This window comes from Chlorocebus sabaeus, chromosome 25, assembly GCF_047675955.1.
Source record: "Chlorocebus sabaeus isolate Y175 chromosome 25, mChlSab1.0.hap1, whole genome shotgun sequence".
In the NCBI taxonomy this organism is placed as follows: domain Eukaryota; kingdom Metazoa; phylum Chordata; class Mammalia; order Primates; family Cercopithecidae; genus Chlorocebus; species Chlorocebus sabaeus.
This window is the reverse complement of record NC_132928.1, coordinates 6,716,886-6,732,308: the sequence shown is the minus strand read 5'-3', so window position 1 is coordinate 6,732,308 and position 15,423 is coordinate 6,716,886. Positions and strand designations below refer to the sequence as shown.

General features: G+C 39.6%; 1 protein-coding gene across 3 annotated transcripts; it reads left to right on the top strand.

Annotated features, from left to right (window-relative positions):
* Positions 1-72: 72 nt before the first annotated feature.
* Positions 73-15,117, top strand: FAM177B (family with sequence similarity 177 member B). 3 transcript variants are annotated; one of them, XM_073011504.1, is made up of 6 exons: positions 73-2,045; positions 2,626-2,736; positions 10,626-10,814; positions 11,110-11,176; positions 13,574-13,671; positions 14,031-15,117. In XM_073011504.1, the coding sequence occupies exons 3-6, from the start codon at positions 10,641-10,643 to the stop codon at positions 14,166-14,168; spliced, it is 477 nt and encodes a 158-aa protein (XP_072867605.1). In that variant the 5' UTR covers positions 73-2,045; positions 2,626-2,736; positions 10,626-10,640; the 3' UTR covers positions 14,169-15,117. The 3 variants fall into 3 exon arrangements, with proteins under 3 accessions (XP_072867605.1, XP_037841471.2, XP_007986559.2); XM_037985543.2 differs by having other exon boundaries at positions 2,600-2,736; positions 14,031-14,918; XM_007988368.3 differs by lacking the exons at positions 73-2,045; positions 2,626-2,736 and adding an exon at positions 4,386-4,534 and having other exon boundaries at positions 14,031-14,918.
* The last annotated feature ends 306 nt before the right edge of the window (positions 15,118-15,423 follow it).

Sequence of the window (15,423 nt, the reverse complement as noted above, 5' to 3'; positions counted from 1 at the left end):
GCCAGTAACAGTTAAAACAGTGCAAAATTATTCTTCACAGTAATGTTCTAAAATGACAGATAACTAGGCATGGTGGCTCACGCCTATAATGCCAGCACTTCAGGAGGCTGGGGCAGGAGGATTGCTTGAGCCCAGGAGTTGAGACCAGCCTGGACAACGTGGTGAAACCCTGTCTCTGCAAAAAATAAAAAATTCGCTGAGTGTGGTGGTACGTGCAGTGAACCATAGTCATGCCACTGCACTCCAGCCTGGGCGACAGAGTGAGGCCCTGCCTCAAAAAAAATAAAATGACAGATACATTTGCATCAATTGTTTTATGCTTCATGGGTTCATTAAATATTCAACACTCCTTGACTTGTTCAGTTTCTACTTATGTTTATTGGTACCTATCACTTCTTAACCTCAAAGGATTTTGATTGGCCTGTTTATGTCTCATGCTTAGTAAAATCCAACATGATGCAGTATTTGTACTATGGTATGCTAAGCTAAAGAGTTTATCATTGTACAATAATCTGTAGAAAACTTTATTCCTTGCAAACTTGAGGCAGCACTTTTAGCGTTGTATAAATGCATGCAGAAATAAAACCATATGCAGAATTCTTTTAGAATTAGAGTAATCATGCTTTAGAAAATACTGCCTTTCTTATCTCTTAATGTGTGTAAAATAAACTTGGAATGTCACTTTGGGTTACCATAAGTTTGTATCTAAAGATTTTATTTGACATTTGAATAATTTGTTTAAAATTTAAATTTTTATTTAGGAGTGTTGTAATAAAGGGATCAAAATAGTTAATCTGGAAGGGGAGTTGACAAATTATAAAACATAAAACTATATTTGTGCATATTCAAAAAGCCAGAGCTATCATATCAGCAATTTAATGTATCTAATGCTTGTGATTTTCTTGAGGTTGGTAGAAGCTTACATAGTCACTTTCAGAGCACTCCCCTGAGATGTCAGACTTGAATTTGCTTCTCTAATGCAGAGCTTCTCAAGTGGTTTGTCTCGAGGCCTTCTGGGTGGCTAGCTGGGCAGCACTTAAGGTGGCTGGAGCTCCCAGGCTGGTCGCCTCCAGAATTCCAAACAATTTTCTCTATGTGCCATGATGTAAAAAATGTTGGGAAACACTACAGAGGGACAGGCATGCAGGCAGTGGGGTGCATGTGTGTGGTTTAATACTGAAAATAAGGATACAAAAATCCTGCCAGGTGATGCTCTGTAATTCTCAAGGAACAGCAGTGATTTATTTCACATTTTTCCTCACTCTGCCCTTGCCCCTGACACACACACTGCAAGTCACTGATTGGAGCAGGGCAGTTCCCTCAGGCAAAGGGGCCTAGAGAAATGTCAGTGAATACTGTGCTGTGAAACTGCATCCTGAGGTGCACAGTGGGGCTTTGGCTCTCCTGTCACCAGGGGTTTGACCTTCAGCCACCTCAGGAAGAAGGAAAGGTGGAAGCAGGAAGGGGGACCGGCAGCTCTGGGCAAGCAACGCTCATTAGCTCCAGTGTAATGATGCAACGTCAGTTCTCAGCTGAATGTTAGCATAGTCCATTTGAAAACATTTTCTAGATCAATGAAAATGGCCAAGAACTCTAGAAAAATGTTTAAGTGTTATATACTTAAAATAGTATATTTGCTTATTGAAACTAAATGCCAAGATGTAGAACTAGTGTGTTATTTTCTTGATACAGATTACAATGCTGTGTTTCAGTGAAGGAGCTAATTAAAATGAAATGATTCGTACATAGATGTAATCAGAAAAATCTTAAATGAAGATAGTCATTTCTAAAGCAGAAAAGAAAGACAGTTACAAGTCTGCTCTTATTTTTCCAATCTGTTATATACTTCCTCCCACCCATTAACATTAACTACATGTATGATTCATTTGTTAAACAAATACTGAGTTCCAGCTATGTGTAAGGCATTGTAGGGGCAGAAGATACAGCAGTGAACATAACAGGTAAAACCCTCCCCTTCTGCCAAGGAGCGGGACAGGGAGGAGAGCGAAGACAGAGATACGTGGAATATGAAGTGTTCAGCGTTGGTAAGTGCTAAGGAGAAAAAATGAAACAGGAGGTAAGATGCAGAAGGTGGTGGTGAAGGCAATGGGAGGTTGCCTTGAAAGTGGAACTCAGCATAGTCTCCATTTGAGTTAAAGACTGGAAATGAGCAAGGAAACAGTCTAAGGAAAGAAAGACTAATAGAGCAGTCAGCACAGAGCTCTCTGCAGAGAGAGAAGGCGGACCTGTGTGGTCAAGGAATTGCAGTAAGAAGGCCCGTGTGGTTCGAGTGATGTCAGTGGAGGGAGAGTAGTACAAGATGGCATCAGAAAACTCATAAGGGTTAAATATACAGCCTTTTAGGCCATTGTGAGGACTTTGGCTTTCATTCTAGGTGAGACGGGAACCCACTAGAGAGTTTTAAGCAAATAAATGACATGATCTCACTTAGGATTTAACAATTCTGGCTCCTTTTCGAGCATAGACTGGAGGGGGCCAATTAGGAGGCCGCTGCAATAACTAGGTGAGAGACGATAGCAAGGGTGAGAGATGATAGACCGGGGTGGTGGCAGTGGAGTAATGAAAAGTATGATTCCAGAAATATCCAAGAGGATTTCCTGGCAGATTTGATGTGAGGTGTGATTAAAGAAGAGCCAAGAATGACTTTAGTGTAGTTGACCTAATCAACTGGAAGTTGCCATTTATTGAGATGAGAAGGCTGCTAGAAGAGTAGAGGTAAATGTGTGAGTATGTGCATGTTGGGGGAATGGAGGGAGAGTTGCACTGACAGCGTGAGCAAAGATTTAGACAAATTAGGATTGAGATGTCCATTAGATAACTAAGAAGAGATGTCAAGCAGGTAGTTGGATCTGTGAGATTCAGGGAAAAAGACTGACCTGGAGAATATAAATGTTAGAATCATCTGTGTGTGGATAGTATTGAAAACCATAGGGCCAAAGGAGATCATCAAGAAAGCAGATAGAAAAGAGAAGAAGTCCAATCATTGAGCCCTGGAGTAATACAATATTTAAAAGGTCAGAGAGATTATATGGCCTGTTAATTACATTACATACTTAGGAACTATCCTTCATAATCTATATTTGGGGTTTTTAAGAAACAAAATGTAGAAGTGCTCCCAAGAATTAAACTGAGCCGGGTGCGGTGGCTCATGCCTGTAATCCCAGCACTTTGGGAGGCTGAGTCAGGAGGATTGAGTCCAGAAGTTCAAGACCAGCCTGGGCAATATAGGAAGACTTCATCTCTACAAAAACTCCAAAAAAAAAAAGAAAAGAAAAGAAAGGCTGGGCTTGTGGCACATACCTGTGGGAGGTTGAGGTTGCACCACTGCACTCCAGCCTGGGCAAAAGCAAGACCGTGTCTCAAAAAAAAGAAAAAAATTAAACTGAAGCCCAAAGAAGATCACTTACAAAACATCCACGTCTAGGTGTGAAGCTAGCAGTTCTCCCAAGGTTTTTGTAAGTAAGTTGAGTTCCAAGCTGTTCACTATTGAGGCCCCTCTGTGTGACATGCACTGATTACAAAGATGAATTTTGCATAGCATATTCTAAAATGCCCATTAGGTGGCAGAAAAACATTCAGTAAACCAGCTGTGAGCTAGCTAGTGTTCACTCTTGTGCTCATTCACAGTCTCTCTCCACTCCCCTCCAACCTCCCAAAGAGTCCTCTGAACTTAAAGATGTGTATGGCTATTAATGCACAACACCATAATCATGAAGAACGAAGACTGGTATTTTCTTCAGAGAGCCAACAGATATCATCAGTCTGTAAGCTAATAGAGGCAAACCAGGTGTACAGGGGATGAGGGTGTGTGTGTTTCATTTGGTTTGGAAATGTATGAATTTGGACAGTCTTAAGAGGAGTAAATTGACTATAATGAGACTCTTAGGCCTTATTTTTAAACGTTTGTTATTTAAGTTTTTTAGCTTGGGGCAGGGTGAAGAAGTGTTCAGAAAGTCAAAAGCAAGAAAGCCTCTTGGAAAAAAAATAGACAAGATGTCTTACAACTAGCCTGATGTTTAAGCTTTCTGTAATACACTGAATCCCTAAATCACAAGTCTCTTTCTGTTTCAGTTTCAAAGTTTTTTCTTTTCTCACTCTCTTTAGGGCACTGGTCCCCAAACTTGCCTGAACATTGGGATGACCTGACAGCTTCAAAAAATACTAGGGCCTGAGTTCCACCCACAGAGATTGTGATTTAAGTGGTCTGAGGTGTGGCCTGTCTTTGAAATTATTTAAAAGACCCCCAGATGATTCTCATAACAAAATAATTTTGAGAACCACTGGGCTTAGCTAATATTGGATGTGTAAATATTGACCTTCCCACAACTCAAACATGTTCCACCCTGTAAGACACGCAAGAGAACACTTCCACGTCAGCATATCCAAACGCACTGTATGGCCTCAGCCTACAGAACCCTTAACTCTTAACTTTATCATCTATTGAACAATTTATAACATCAAAATTTGTACTACTTTCAACATCACTAATTAATGAAAAATACAGAGGAATCATGTAAGTTACTTTTTGAAAATGTTTTATTTTCTTTTGTTTGTTGCAGAATGTGTTTTGTTTCTTATGGCACTGATAGTATTTATTTGTGCAATAGTATTATGCTTAACATATTGTTGATCTTACATACCAAATTAAAATGGGTATTTTTTGCTGCTCTTCAGCATCAGAAACTAAATGATAACACCTCTTCCTACTTCTTACTGCGGCTTTTCTATGATACACCATCACTAAGTCAGGGGAAACCATGTGTACCATTCAGAGGTCCCCAGACAGGGCAGATATCACATCATCTTGCTGTGGATGACAGATGTAACCTTTGGCAGATCTTTTGCAACTCTGACCTTTGACAAAGGCATTAAACTCAGCATTGTAGCAATAAGATTTGGTGATTTATTTGTACATATATATATAAGAGTATGCATGTATGAATATATATGTGTGTGTATTCAATCATGTTTGCATTGCCCGTAAAATATTTTTAAAATTTGATCTGCTAGTCTTCATTTTAATGGATGGCTGGCAATCCATTTGCATTTATTATGATTATTGACTTACTTGGAATTAATGCTAATAATTTATTTAGTGTTTCTTTTAATCATGATTTTTCTTTACTGTTTCTTCTTTCTTGCCTTCTTTCAGAGTGTTTCTTTTCTTTTTTATTTTCTTCTGCTGGCTTTGGAGCTATACATTCTAATTCCATTATTTGTCTATTTACCTTTCAACTGTTAATATGCATACTTAACAACATATCTTATCCAGCCTATCCCAAAACAATACTTAGAAGTCAGTTCACATTTTTTGTTATTATCTAATACTTAATACTGTTTTGTCTTTATACTGTCCCCACCAAAATAGCGTTTTTGGTTTTTGTTTTTTGTTTTGTTTTTGAGACGGAGTCTCACTCTGTCACCCAGGCTAGCGTGCAGTGGCACCATCTCGGCTCACTGCAAGCTCCGCCTCCTGGGTTCAAGCGATTCTCCTGCCTCAGCCTCCCGAGTAGCTGGGACAGGCACCCGCCACCACGCCTGGCTAATTTTCTGTATTTTCAGTAGAGATGGGGTTTCACCATGTTAGCCAGGATGGTCTCCATCTCCTGGCCTCGTGATCCACCCACCTTGGCCTCCCAAAGTGCTGGGATTACAGGCGTGAGCCACCGCACCTGGGTTTGTTATCCTGTTTACTAATTTCTTACTTATATTTATTGCATCTTACTTTTTTTTTTTTTTTTTTTTTGAGACAGAGTCTTGCTCTGTCACCCAGGCTGGAGTGAAGTGGTGCAATCTCAACTCACTGCAACCTCCGCCTCCTGGGTTCAAGCAATCCTCCCACCTCAGACTCCTGATTATCTGGGACTACAGGCACATGCTCCCAAGTCCGGCTAATATTTTTGTGTTTTTTTTAGTACAGACGGGTTTTCAGCATGTTGGCCAGGATGATATTGAACTCCTGGCCCAGCCTTGCCCTCCCAAAGTGCTGGGATGATAGGCATGAGCCACCATGCTTGGGACATCTTACTTTTTCTTACCTCTGGGTTTAGTTTTCTTCTTCTTGACATAGAATTTCCTATTATTAATCTTTCAATAAAGATGCCAGAATGGTTAATGCTCAGTTTTTGTAGGTCTGAATATATTATTACGTTACTCCCACTTACTGTTTAGCTGGATATTGAACTCTTTTTTTTTTTTTTTGAGATGGTATCTTCTGTCTCCCAGGCTAGAGTGCAGTGGCACAATCGCTGCTCACTACAACCTCACCTCACACTCCCAGACTCAAGCAAATCTCTCACCTCAGTCTCCCAAGCAGCTGGAACAACAGGCATGCACCACCTTGCTCAACTCTTTCTCTTTCTTCCCTCCTTCACTCCCCTCCCTTCCTTCCTTCCTTCCTTCCTTCCTTCCTTCCTTCCTTCCTTCCTTCCTTCCTTCCTTCCTTCCTTCCTCTCTCTCCTTCTCTCTCTCTCTCTGTCTTCTCTCTCTCTCTCTCTCTCTCTCTCTGTCTCTCTCTCTCTCTCTCTCTCTCTCTCTCTCTCTCGTAGAGACAAGGTCTCACAATGTTGCCCAGACTGGTCTCAAACTCATGGCCTCAAGTGAGTCTCTTGCCTCAACCTCCGAAAGTGCTGGGATTATAAGTGTGAGCCACAGCACCCAGCCTGAATTCACTTCTGAAACTTCTATTAGATGTACTGAACTTTCTCATCTATTCTTTTTATCACCTAACGTTTCTTTCACATTAAATATGTATCTCTTTTTCTCTCACCCCACACTCCAACATAAATTATACTATATTGTGAGAGCTTTTCTCAGATTTTTTCATATGCTTAATCAATATCCAACTTACCACTATGTGACAATATTTTTTTTATGCAATTTTTTTCTGCAGTTTTTCTGACTTTTTCAAGTCAACCTTCTTTTGGGATTTTATATTTTGCCTCTTTTATGTTTTTGAATATATTAGGTTGGTGCAAAAGTAATTGTGGTTTATCCATGACTTTTAATGGCAAAAAATGGAATTCCTTTTGCACCAACCTAATATTAAGCACACTAATTTTAAAGCTTCCTGTTGTCCTATCATTCCTAATTCTCAGGTGAGGATTTCCAGTTTTCTCATCAGCTGAACCTTCCTCCAGATGCTTAGTTTCCTCATGTAGTTTGTAAGTTTTTACAGTAAGCACATCCTCAGCAGGCATTTGCTGGGGGTTTTGTTTGATTTTGTTTTTGTTTTTTGATACAGAGTCGCATTCTATCGCCTAGGATGGAATGCAATGGCATGATCTCGGTTCACTGCAACCTCCGCCTCCTGGGATCAAGCAATTCTAGTGCCTCAGCCTCCCGATTAGCTGGAATTATAGGCTCCTGCCACCATGCCTGGCTAATTTTTTATTTTTTGTGGAGGTGGGGTTTCACCATGTTGGCCAGGCTGGTCTGGAACTCGTTACCTCATGCGATCCACCCGCCTTGCCCTCCCAAAGTGCTGGGATTACAGGCGTGAGCCACCTTGCCCAGCCAGGAATTGTTTTTAGTGGAGATTAAGTATACCGTGTCTTGTTGAATTATTCCTCCAAGATGACTTTGTACTTGGCATCTGACAGAGTTCAGTGGATTACACTGCCTTTAGTTCACTCAGGTTTATCTTAGGTTTTCACAGCATATGAGGACTATGAATTTGGGCCACACACCAGCATGTGGTACTGGCGGGGGTTTCCAATTTTTTTAGGTGACTATTTCTACCCTTGTTGCTAGGAGATAGCAAATACTTTGCTACTTTTGCAAGCCAGGGGATAGATTTTCCTGTCCATATTTTATAGATAAGATAGTATTTTATTATCTTAGTTTTATGCAGGTGGCTTCATTTCAGCTCTCCACACTCATGGGATCTGAGATTTGGACTTTCCTCTCTCTATGGGTATTAAAACTCCAGCCCCAAGGCCTATATCTGGTTCCAAACACCTCAACAACCATCTTGGCTTCAGCTCATACTTACAGTTTTGTTCTTTCTCTTATTCTGACATCTAGACTGGCTGACTTGCTTTCAACCCCCTGCCCCTCTCTCTCTCATCTCTATCCCTAGGGCTATCTCTTTTTTCTACTTCCTTGGTGTACTTTTGATTTAACGTTTTCATTTAATTTCATCCAGCATTTCTGCGTGTTTGGAATAGGAAGAATTATTCTACATCAGTTCAGCCATATTTGTTGATATAATCTTAAAATATCTTAAATATTAATTAAAACAATATGAGACCAGGCGTAGTGGCTCACGCCTGTAATCCCAGCCGAGGGATACAGGAGGCCGAGGAGGGTGGATCACCTGAGGTCAGGAGTTTGAGATCAGCCTGGCCAACATGGTGAAACCCCGTCTCTACTAAATATACAAAAAATTAGCCAGGGGTGGTGGTGGGTGCCTGTAGTCCCACCTATTCAGGAGGCTGAGGCAGGAGAATCACTTGAACCTGGAAGGCAGAGGTTGCAGTGAGCCAAGACCGTGCCATTGCACTCCAGCCTGGGCAACAAGAGTGAAACTTCGTTTCAAAAAAAAAAAAAAGCAACAATACATGTGTACATATGCTTACAACACTGGAATACTGCCTGACATATACACTGCTAAGTAAATTATAGGTACTTAATAATAGCCAGCTTTTATTAACCAGTTACCATTTGCTAAGAATTGTTCTAACTTCTTTATTTATCTTTACTCATTTACTCTTCATAACAATTTTATAAGGTTGCACTGTATCATTTCATACTATTATTTTATAGATGAGAAAACCAAGACACTGGGATATTAAATAATGGGATTTTAAATCCAGGAAGTCTGTCTCCAAAGCTTTCCAGCTATATTAAGTTATACCTTAAATATAATAAAATGAACTAATTTTAAGTGTAGAATTTGAATCATTTTGACACATTATACAGTCAAGTAACCAACATTATGATCATGATATCTATTAGAACATTTCCATCACCCCAAAAAGCTCCCTCTGTCACTTTATAGTTAATCTTAACCCCCTACCCACTCTCCCCTAGCAAACAGTGATCTGTTTTCTACTATAATTTTGCCTTTTCTAAATTTCTACATACATAGAATTATATACTATGCAGTGTCTGGCTTCTTTTGCTTAGCATAATACATTTGAGAGTCACTTACAGTGTTGCAAATATTCATTATTTATTACTTTTAATTGGTGAAGAGTATTCCATTAAATATATGGACCACATTTTGTTTATCCATCATCAATTGATGGACATTGAGTTGACTCCAGTTTGGGGCGTTCACAAATAAAACTGCTACGAATATTTCCATACAAATCTTTAGGGAGATATATGTTTTCATTTCTCTTGGATAAATATCTAGATGTGAAATTACAAGATTTTATGTTTAACTTTTAACAGCCCAGGCGTAGTGGCTCACATCTGTAATCTCAGCACTTTGGGAGGCCAAGATGGGAGGACCTTTTGAGTTCCGGAGTTCCAGACCAGCCTGGGTAACATAGTGAGACCCCATCTCTATAAAAAAATATTTTTTTTAATTAGCCAGGCTTGGTGGCACACACCTGTGGTCCCAGCTACTCAAAAGGTTGAGGCAGGAAGATCGCTTAAGCCCGGGAGGTCAACGCTGCAGTGAGACATGATTGCACCACTGCACTCCAGCCTGGGCGACAGAGCAAGACTCTGTCTCTGCACCTCCCCCCAAAAAATTTAGGCCAGGCACGGTGGCTCATGCTTGTAATCCCAGCACTTTGGAAGGCCGAGATGGGTGGATTACTTGACATCAGGAGTTTGAGACCGCCTGACCAACATGGTGAAACCCTGTCTCTACTAAAAATACAAAAAATTATCCAGGCATGGTGGTGAGTGCCTGTAATCCCAGCTACTCAGGAGGCTGAGGCAGGAGAATCGCTTGAACTCAGGAGGCAGAGGTTGCAGTGAACCGAGATCATCCCATTGCACTCCAGCCTGGGCAACAAGAACAAAAGTCTGCTTCAAAAAAACAAAAAAAAAAATTAGCCATTACAATGGGTATGTTATGATATCTCATTATGATTTTAATTTGCATTTCCCAAATGACTAATGACATTCATCGTCTGTATATCTTTATTAAATCTCTACTCAAATATTTTGCCCATATTTTAATTGAGTTATTTGCCTTTTACCTATTGAATTGTAATCATTCTTTACATGTTCTGAAAATAAGTCCTTTACCAAATATATACTTTGCACATGTTTTCTCCTGTCTGTGTGAAGTCTGTACTCTTAACCATTTCCTACATTGCTTCTCAATATTTATTGAAATAATCAAGAAACTTCTGCAGGGCAGTGACCCCTTCCTTCCAGCAATTATGGGTTTTAACGTTAACAAAAGGTAAGAAAACCCTGTTGACACTTTTGTTTGAAGACTGAAAGTTCACATTTTCACTACTTATCAAATCTCTTCCATTTTGGTACAGAACAGAACAATCCTTTTTTGGATTTGAAGAATTGATGAGGTCACAACTGTGATTACCTCTGAATTCTGTCTTTACTATCCATTGAAAATAACTAGATAACTCTCAGCTCTGGGTAACTTGCCCTAAGGTGCCCTGTTTTTAATTTTCTAGTTGTTTTGTTTCATTATGGAGATAGACGGTTTCCAGCAGTTAGACCTAGAGAAGAGTGTACCTTCCAAAAAGACTACTCCTAAAAGGATTATCCATTTTGTTGACGGAGACATCATGGAAGAATATAGCACAGAGGAGGAGGAGGAAGAGGAAAAAGAGGAACAGAGCACAAATTCAACACTTGACCCTGTAAGCTTAGTATATCAATATTAGGGAACATGGTGAGGGAGGCGGTGAATGAACAAGAGATTGAGCCAGATAAGGTGTATAGAAAGAATAGCTTTAAGCTAAGTCCTTGGTCTCCTTTTTTGCTTTCTAGATCCATGTGCAGGCAACTTAGAGTTTTAATCATCTTAGTCTCTTCATCTGTGACAGAGAAAATGGAACATATTATGTAGAGCATTTTGAAATCTCTACATTAAAACAAATCTGCAGTCACCATTCCTCTTATTAATTACTCTATCTCAATTTCTCCTTTTTTCAGTCTAAACTTTCTTGGGGACCCTACCTGCGATTTTGGGCAGGACGGATAGCAAGCACCTCATTTTCTAGTAAGTAGTGCTAAGGTTATGTTTTTTCTATCCTAAACAAATATATATATATATCGATAGGCCCTCAGAGTTATGTGGGACTTCCAATTGTGTAAGCCACTCCATCGCGTCCTGAATAAGTGAGATCTGGGCTAAGCTTTCATTCCCAAAGGCACAGAACCTCGCATCCTCAGGCAGACCCTTCATCTTTTACCAACTCTCATCAGGAAATTCTTATCTCGGCCCAAATGTTATCTACTTCTAAAGTTCCTACTTATCTTTCTTAGAACCATACAAAACTGGTCTAGATGCGTCTTTCATAGGACAAAGTTTCCCATATTTGAGGGCAATAATCAGTCCTCCCTGGGTTGACTCTTCACCTAAATAAACTTCCAAGTTAAAAAACAATTATTGTTGTATGACACAGTTCTAAACTTCTAACTTCCCTAAACATAACTGCTTTATTATAAACATGAACTTTATTGATCCCTCTTAGGGGCATAATGAATGGGCTAAGTGAATATTTATAACAACTAAAATACTAAATCTTATTTTGCTTGACTTTCACCAATTTTTTAAGACATAGTTGACAACATCTAATTACTCATTTCCTTCTAACTTGCACATCTTGTGAATATGATAGGAAGGCAAACTAAGAGTCTGAGAAAATAGAAGTTGTATTAATAGCTCTTAGAAACTGATCTTCATTCATTCATTTAAAAAACATTAGTAAGTGTCTACTATATGCTCAGCACTGTGCTGGACTCTGGGACATAAAGATGAATGACAGTCTCTGCTTTCAAGGGACTCAATATTCAGTGAATCGTATAGACCAGCAAACATGCTCGCAATTATAATTTGTTGTCACAATTGCCAGGGTAGGAAGTGCATAGGGACTCTGACCTGGAAGACTCGGGCATGCTGACATATGGAGGAGGCACTTTAAGAGAGCTATGGAAGTGTGACTGGCTAAGGCTAGCTTGAGGACCATGAAAGTGACCAAAGAGTCTTTAGATTACAGTAAAAAGTAAAGGTGGGGTGATTTAGGCAGATAGTATGAACCTTCAAGAAATAAGTGCTTTTACACAAGCGCAGAGGGTTAGTGATTTGGAAGTTACATTGAAAATCCCAGTGAATACTAACCCTACCCTGACCATAATATGTTAACAGAAAAAAAAAAATGCTGTCTTCCAAGAGCTCTCTACACTTAGGTTAAGGCAAAAGGGTTTGAAAAGATGTTTTAGAGGGAGGGAATCAGAGAAGATTAGGCTGGGTAAAAGAAGCAAAACTCAATATGGGATTGAGAGTATGGAGAAGCAGAGTGATTTGCATGTTGGGTTTTGATTTAAGATTGCAGGGATAGGATGCATGGTGAGCCTAGCTTCCTTGTAAGTTCCAAACAGAACTGCAGTGGTAAAACGCTCCTAACTGGGGCTTCAAGATTGTAGTGGAGGCATAAAAATGCTAGCAGTCAGTGCTGTGGTCTCTCTACACAGATATTTTGTCTGAATGGAGCTAGAACCCAGATGACACTAGTAATTAACTTTTTCAATTTAAAATTCTAGTAGGTCGTAAACAGGAAAGCTTCCTAAGATTTATTTTAATATTAAAAAAACCCTATCTTCTACACATGTACTAGACACTGCAGATAAACAGAACAAAGAGATAGCATATTAATGAAAAGATAAGACATATTTTAAAATAGCATCATTTTGATGCCCTATATGAGCAATATCCCAAGAGGCAGAATGAGTCAGAGGAATCAGAAAGTCCTATAAATGGGGGGGGGGGGGGTGGTAAGAGAAGGCTGTTGGAAATCCTGTTGGAAATCCTGTAATCGTAAAGGAAAACTTTTCTAGGAGACATCTTTAGGAAACCACTCATTATTCATGCTACGTCTTTATCCCTGACTCTAACAATCCCAGTGCTGAGCCTGCAGGCCACCTTGCCACTGAAGGCAGACAAGGAAGGCCTTAAACGTCTTCTGAGAAGTCTGTCTGGATGCATGGAAGAATTACTGATGTGGGTCTTGGTAACACTGGATTGAGTTTGGGTTTAATTTGAAATATACTTGGAGCGGATGTTTAGCTGGTATGCATGGGGATAATGAGCAGTACCTGTTCTGATTGCTCAGGACCCATGCTACACCTGTTGTGAAAGTATATTGAAAATCTCTCCTGATATATACATCTGGAAAAAATAGTTTTTATATGATCCCATATAAAGATAGAAGATTTGACAAATTTCCTTTGAATCCTAGAATCTTTGAAAGGCCAAGGCAATTGAAATGTTTTGTCGGCCTTGAAGTTAGGTATAGTAATAGGTCATTTGCAGAGTAGTTTAAACTCTGGGCATCTCAACTGATGCGAAGCTTTAGTTAGTAATTCAGTTTACGCAAGTGCTTGTTCTTTCTTTTAGCATGTGAATTCCTTGGTGGAAGATTTGCTGTCTTCTTCGGTCTTACTCAACCCAAATATCAGTATGTGTTAAATGAGTACTATAGGATACAAAACAAGGTATGTGACACTCTGATGGAGGCAAGGGGCCTGAGATGGGAATATTGATTGCTCCAACTTTAGGCCAGTATAGAAAAGTATTTTTCCCACCTGGTCATCACGCATTACAGTTTCACCAAGCTCCCATAGTCAGACTGACTTATTTTTCTTGTTCTCCTTGCCCCAGGACACTTCTTCATATTTGCCTCACTCCTGCGAAGTTAGGATGCCATGAGCTGTGTTGTAGAAGAAGGTAGTTGGGTGTGAAGCCTGAGATTGCTTAAAGTAGAAGCTTCTTACATGGGCATTATATACAAGAGGGGGAGTTCAGAGGTCTTTGTTTGTACAGTTAAACATTTCCTTATTTCTCTCCAAAACAGAAAAGTGACAACGAATGTGAAGGGAATGGATCAAAGACCCAGGCAGCTGAGGTTCCTAATGAAAAGTGTCACTTGGAGGCTGGGGACCGAGAGTATGGAACCATACAACAGGACACAGCAGAAGCCATTTCTCAGTGAAGTACCTCATCCAGGGAAGGTCTGGTGGCAGATTCTAGCTCATGATGGCAGCAAAGACTATAGTTTCCCTGGATCTCTGTTCCTTGGCCATTGATTACCATGGCAACACCACCAGAGGTAGCACTTCTGAGCCAGATCTGATCCTAATCTCCGTGTAACTTAGTCTCAAGCATCCAGGAATTACAAGCAATAATGAGAGTAATTTTTGACACTTTCTCAGAATAATTTTTATATGCAAGCCACCCCACCTCGACTCCACCCCAGTGATACAAGTACAATGAGTACTGATATTTGCATAGTAGCATAAAGGCCTTAAGGAACTTTGGGACTGGGAGTTTTTGGCTGAAATCCTCTGTCATGGGATGAGGGTACAGTAAAGAAGCTCTATTCCTCAGAAGAAAATTTGGGCACCACGAAGTCTAAATAAATCCCCTTTCAGGGTTTGACATAGGTGTGTACTTCCAACAACCATCCTGGCTTAGTTGGGGATTGCTTTACAATAAGTAAACATTGCTAATAGCTCTGTTATAAGATCATTATCAAGATCTTTGAGAATCAGGTACATCCCTCCAAATTAAAACAATCAATAAATAATATGCGCTCTAGAAAAAATATTTTCAATGGATTATTTTCTTATTCATTTGTCAAGAAATTTTCAAAACCTGGAAAGATCAAACATGGAAATCATTGTTAGATAACACAGGGTGTGTCAGCCAAAGTAACTGTGATACATTAATAGTAAAAAACAAAAAGAAAAAAAAGAAAAAAAACCACAGGGCCTGCAGTAGTAAGATATGAGTTCCAGTTTCACTTCTCCCATTTACTAGGTGTGTTATTTGAGGTGTCCAGATTTCTGAGCTCCAGTCTCCTTTGTAAAATAGGGGTGACTTTACTTTGCTTGTTATTGTTATACAGAATTATGAGAAATAATAATTTATTGTTGTTTTAAGCTTTGGAGTGGTTTGTTATGCAGCCATATATAACTGAAATTGTAGCTGTAAAAGAAGAGGAAGTTGGAATTAATTTAATATGAAATCAAAGACAAAAGTAGTCCTGGAACATAAGGGGTTGTTAGTTGAATATAGTAGGATAAGATAGATTATGCTGCACAGACACCTCCAAAATCTCAGTGTCCTAAAATAAGAAAGTTTATTTCTTTCTCTTGAGAAGTCCACTGTCAGTTTCGGTGGCTTCCCAGACAGGTGTTCTCCACGTGATAGCTCAGTGTTGCATGCTTCTTTGATCTTATGTTTCC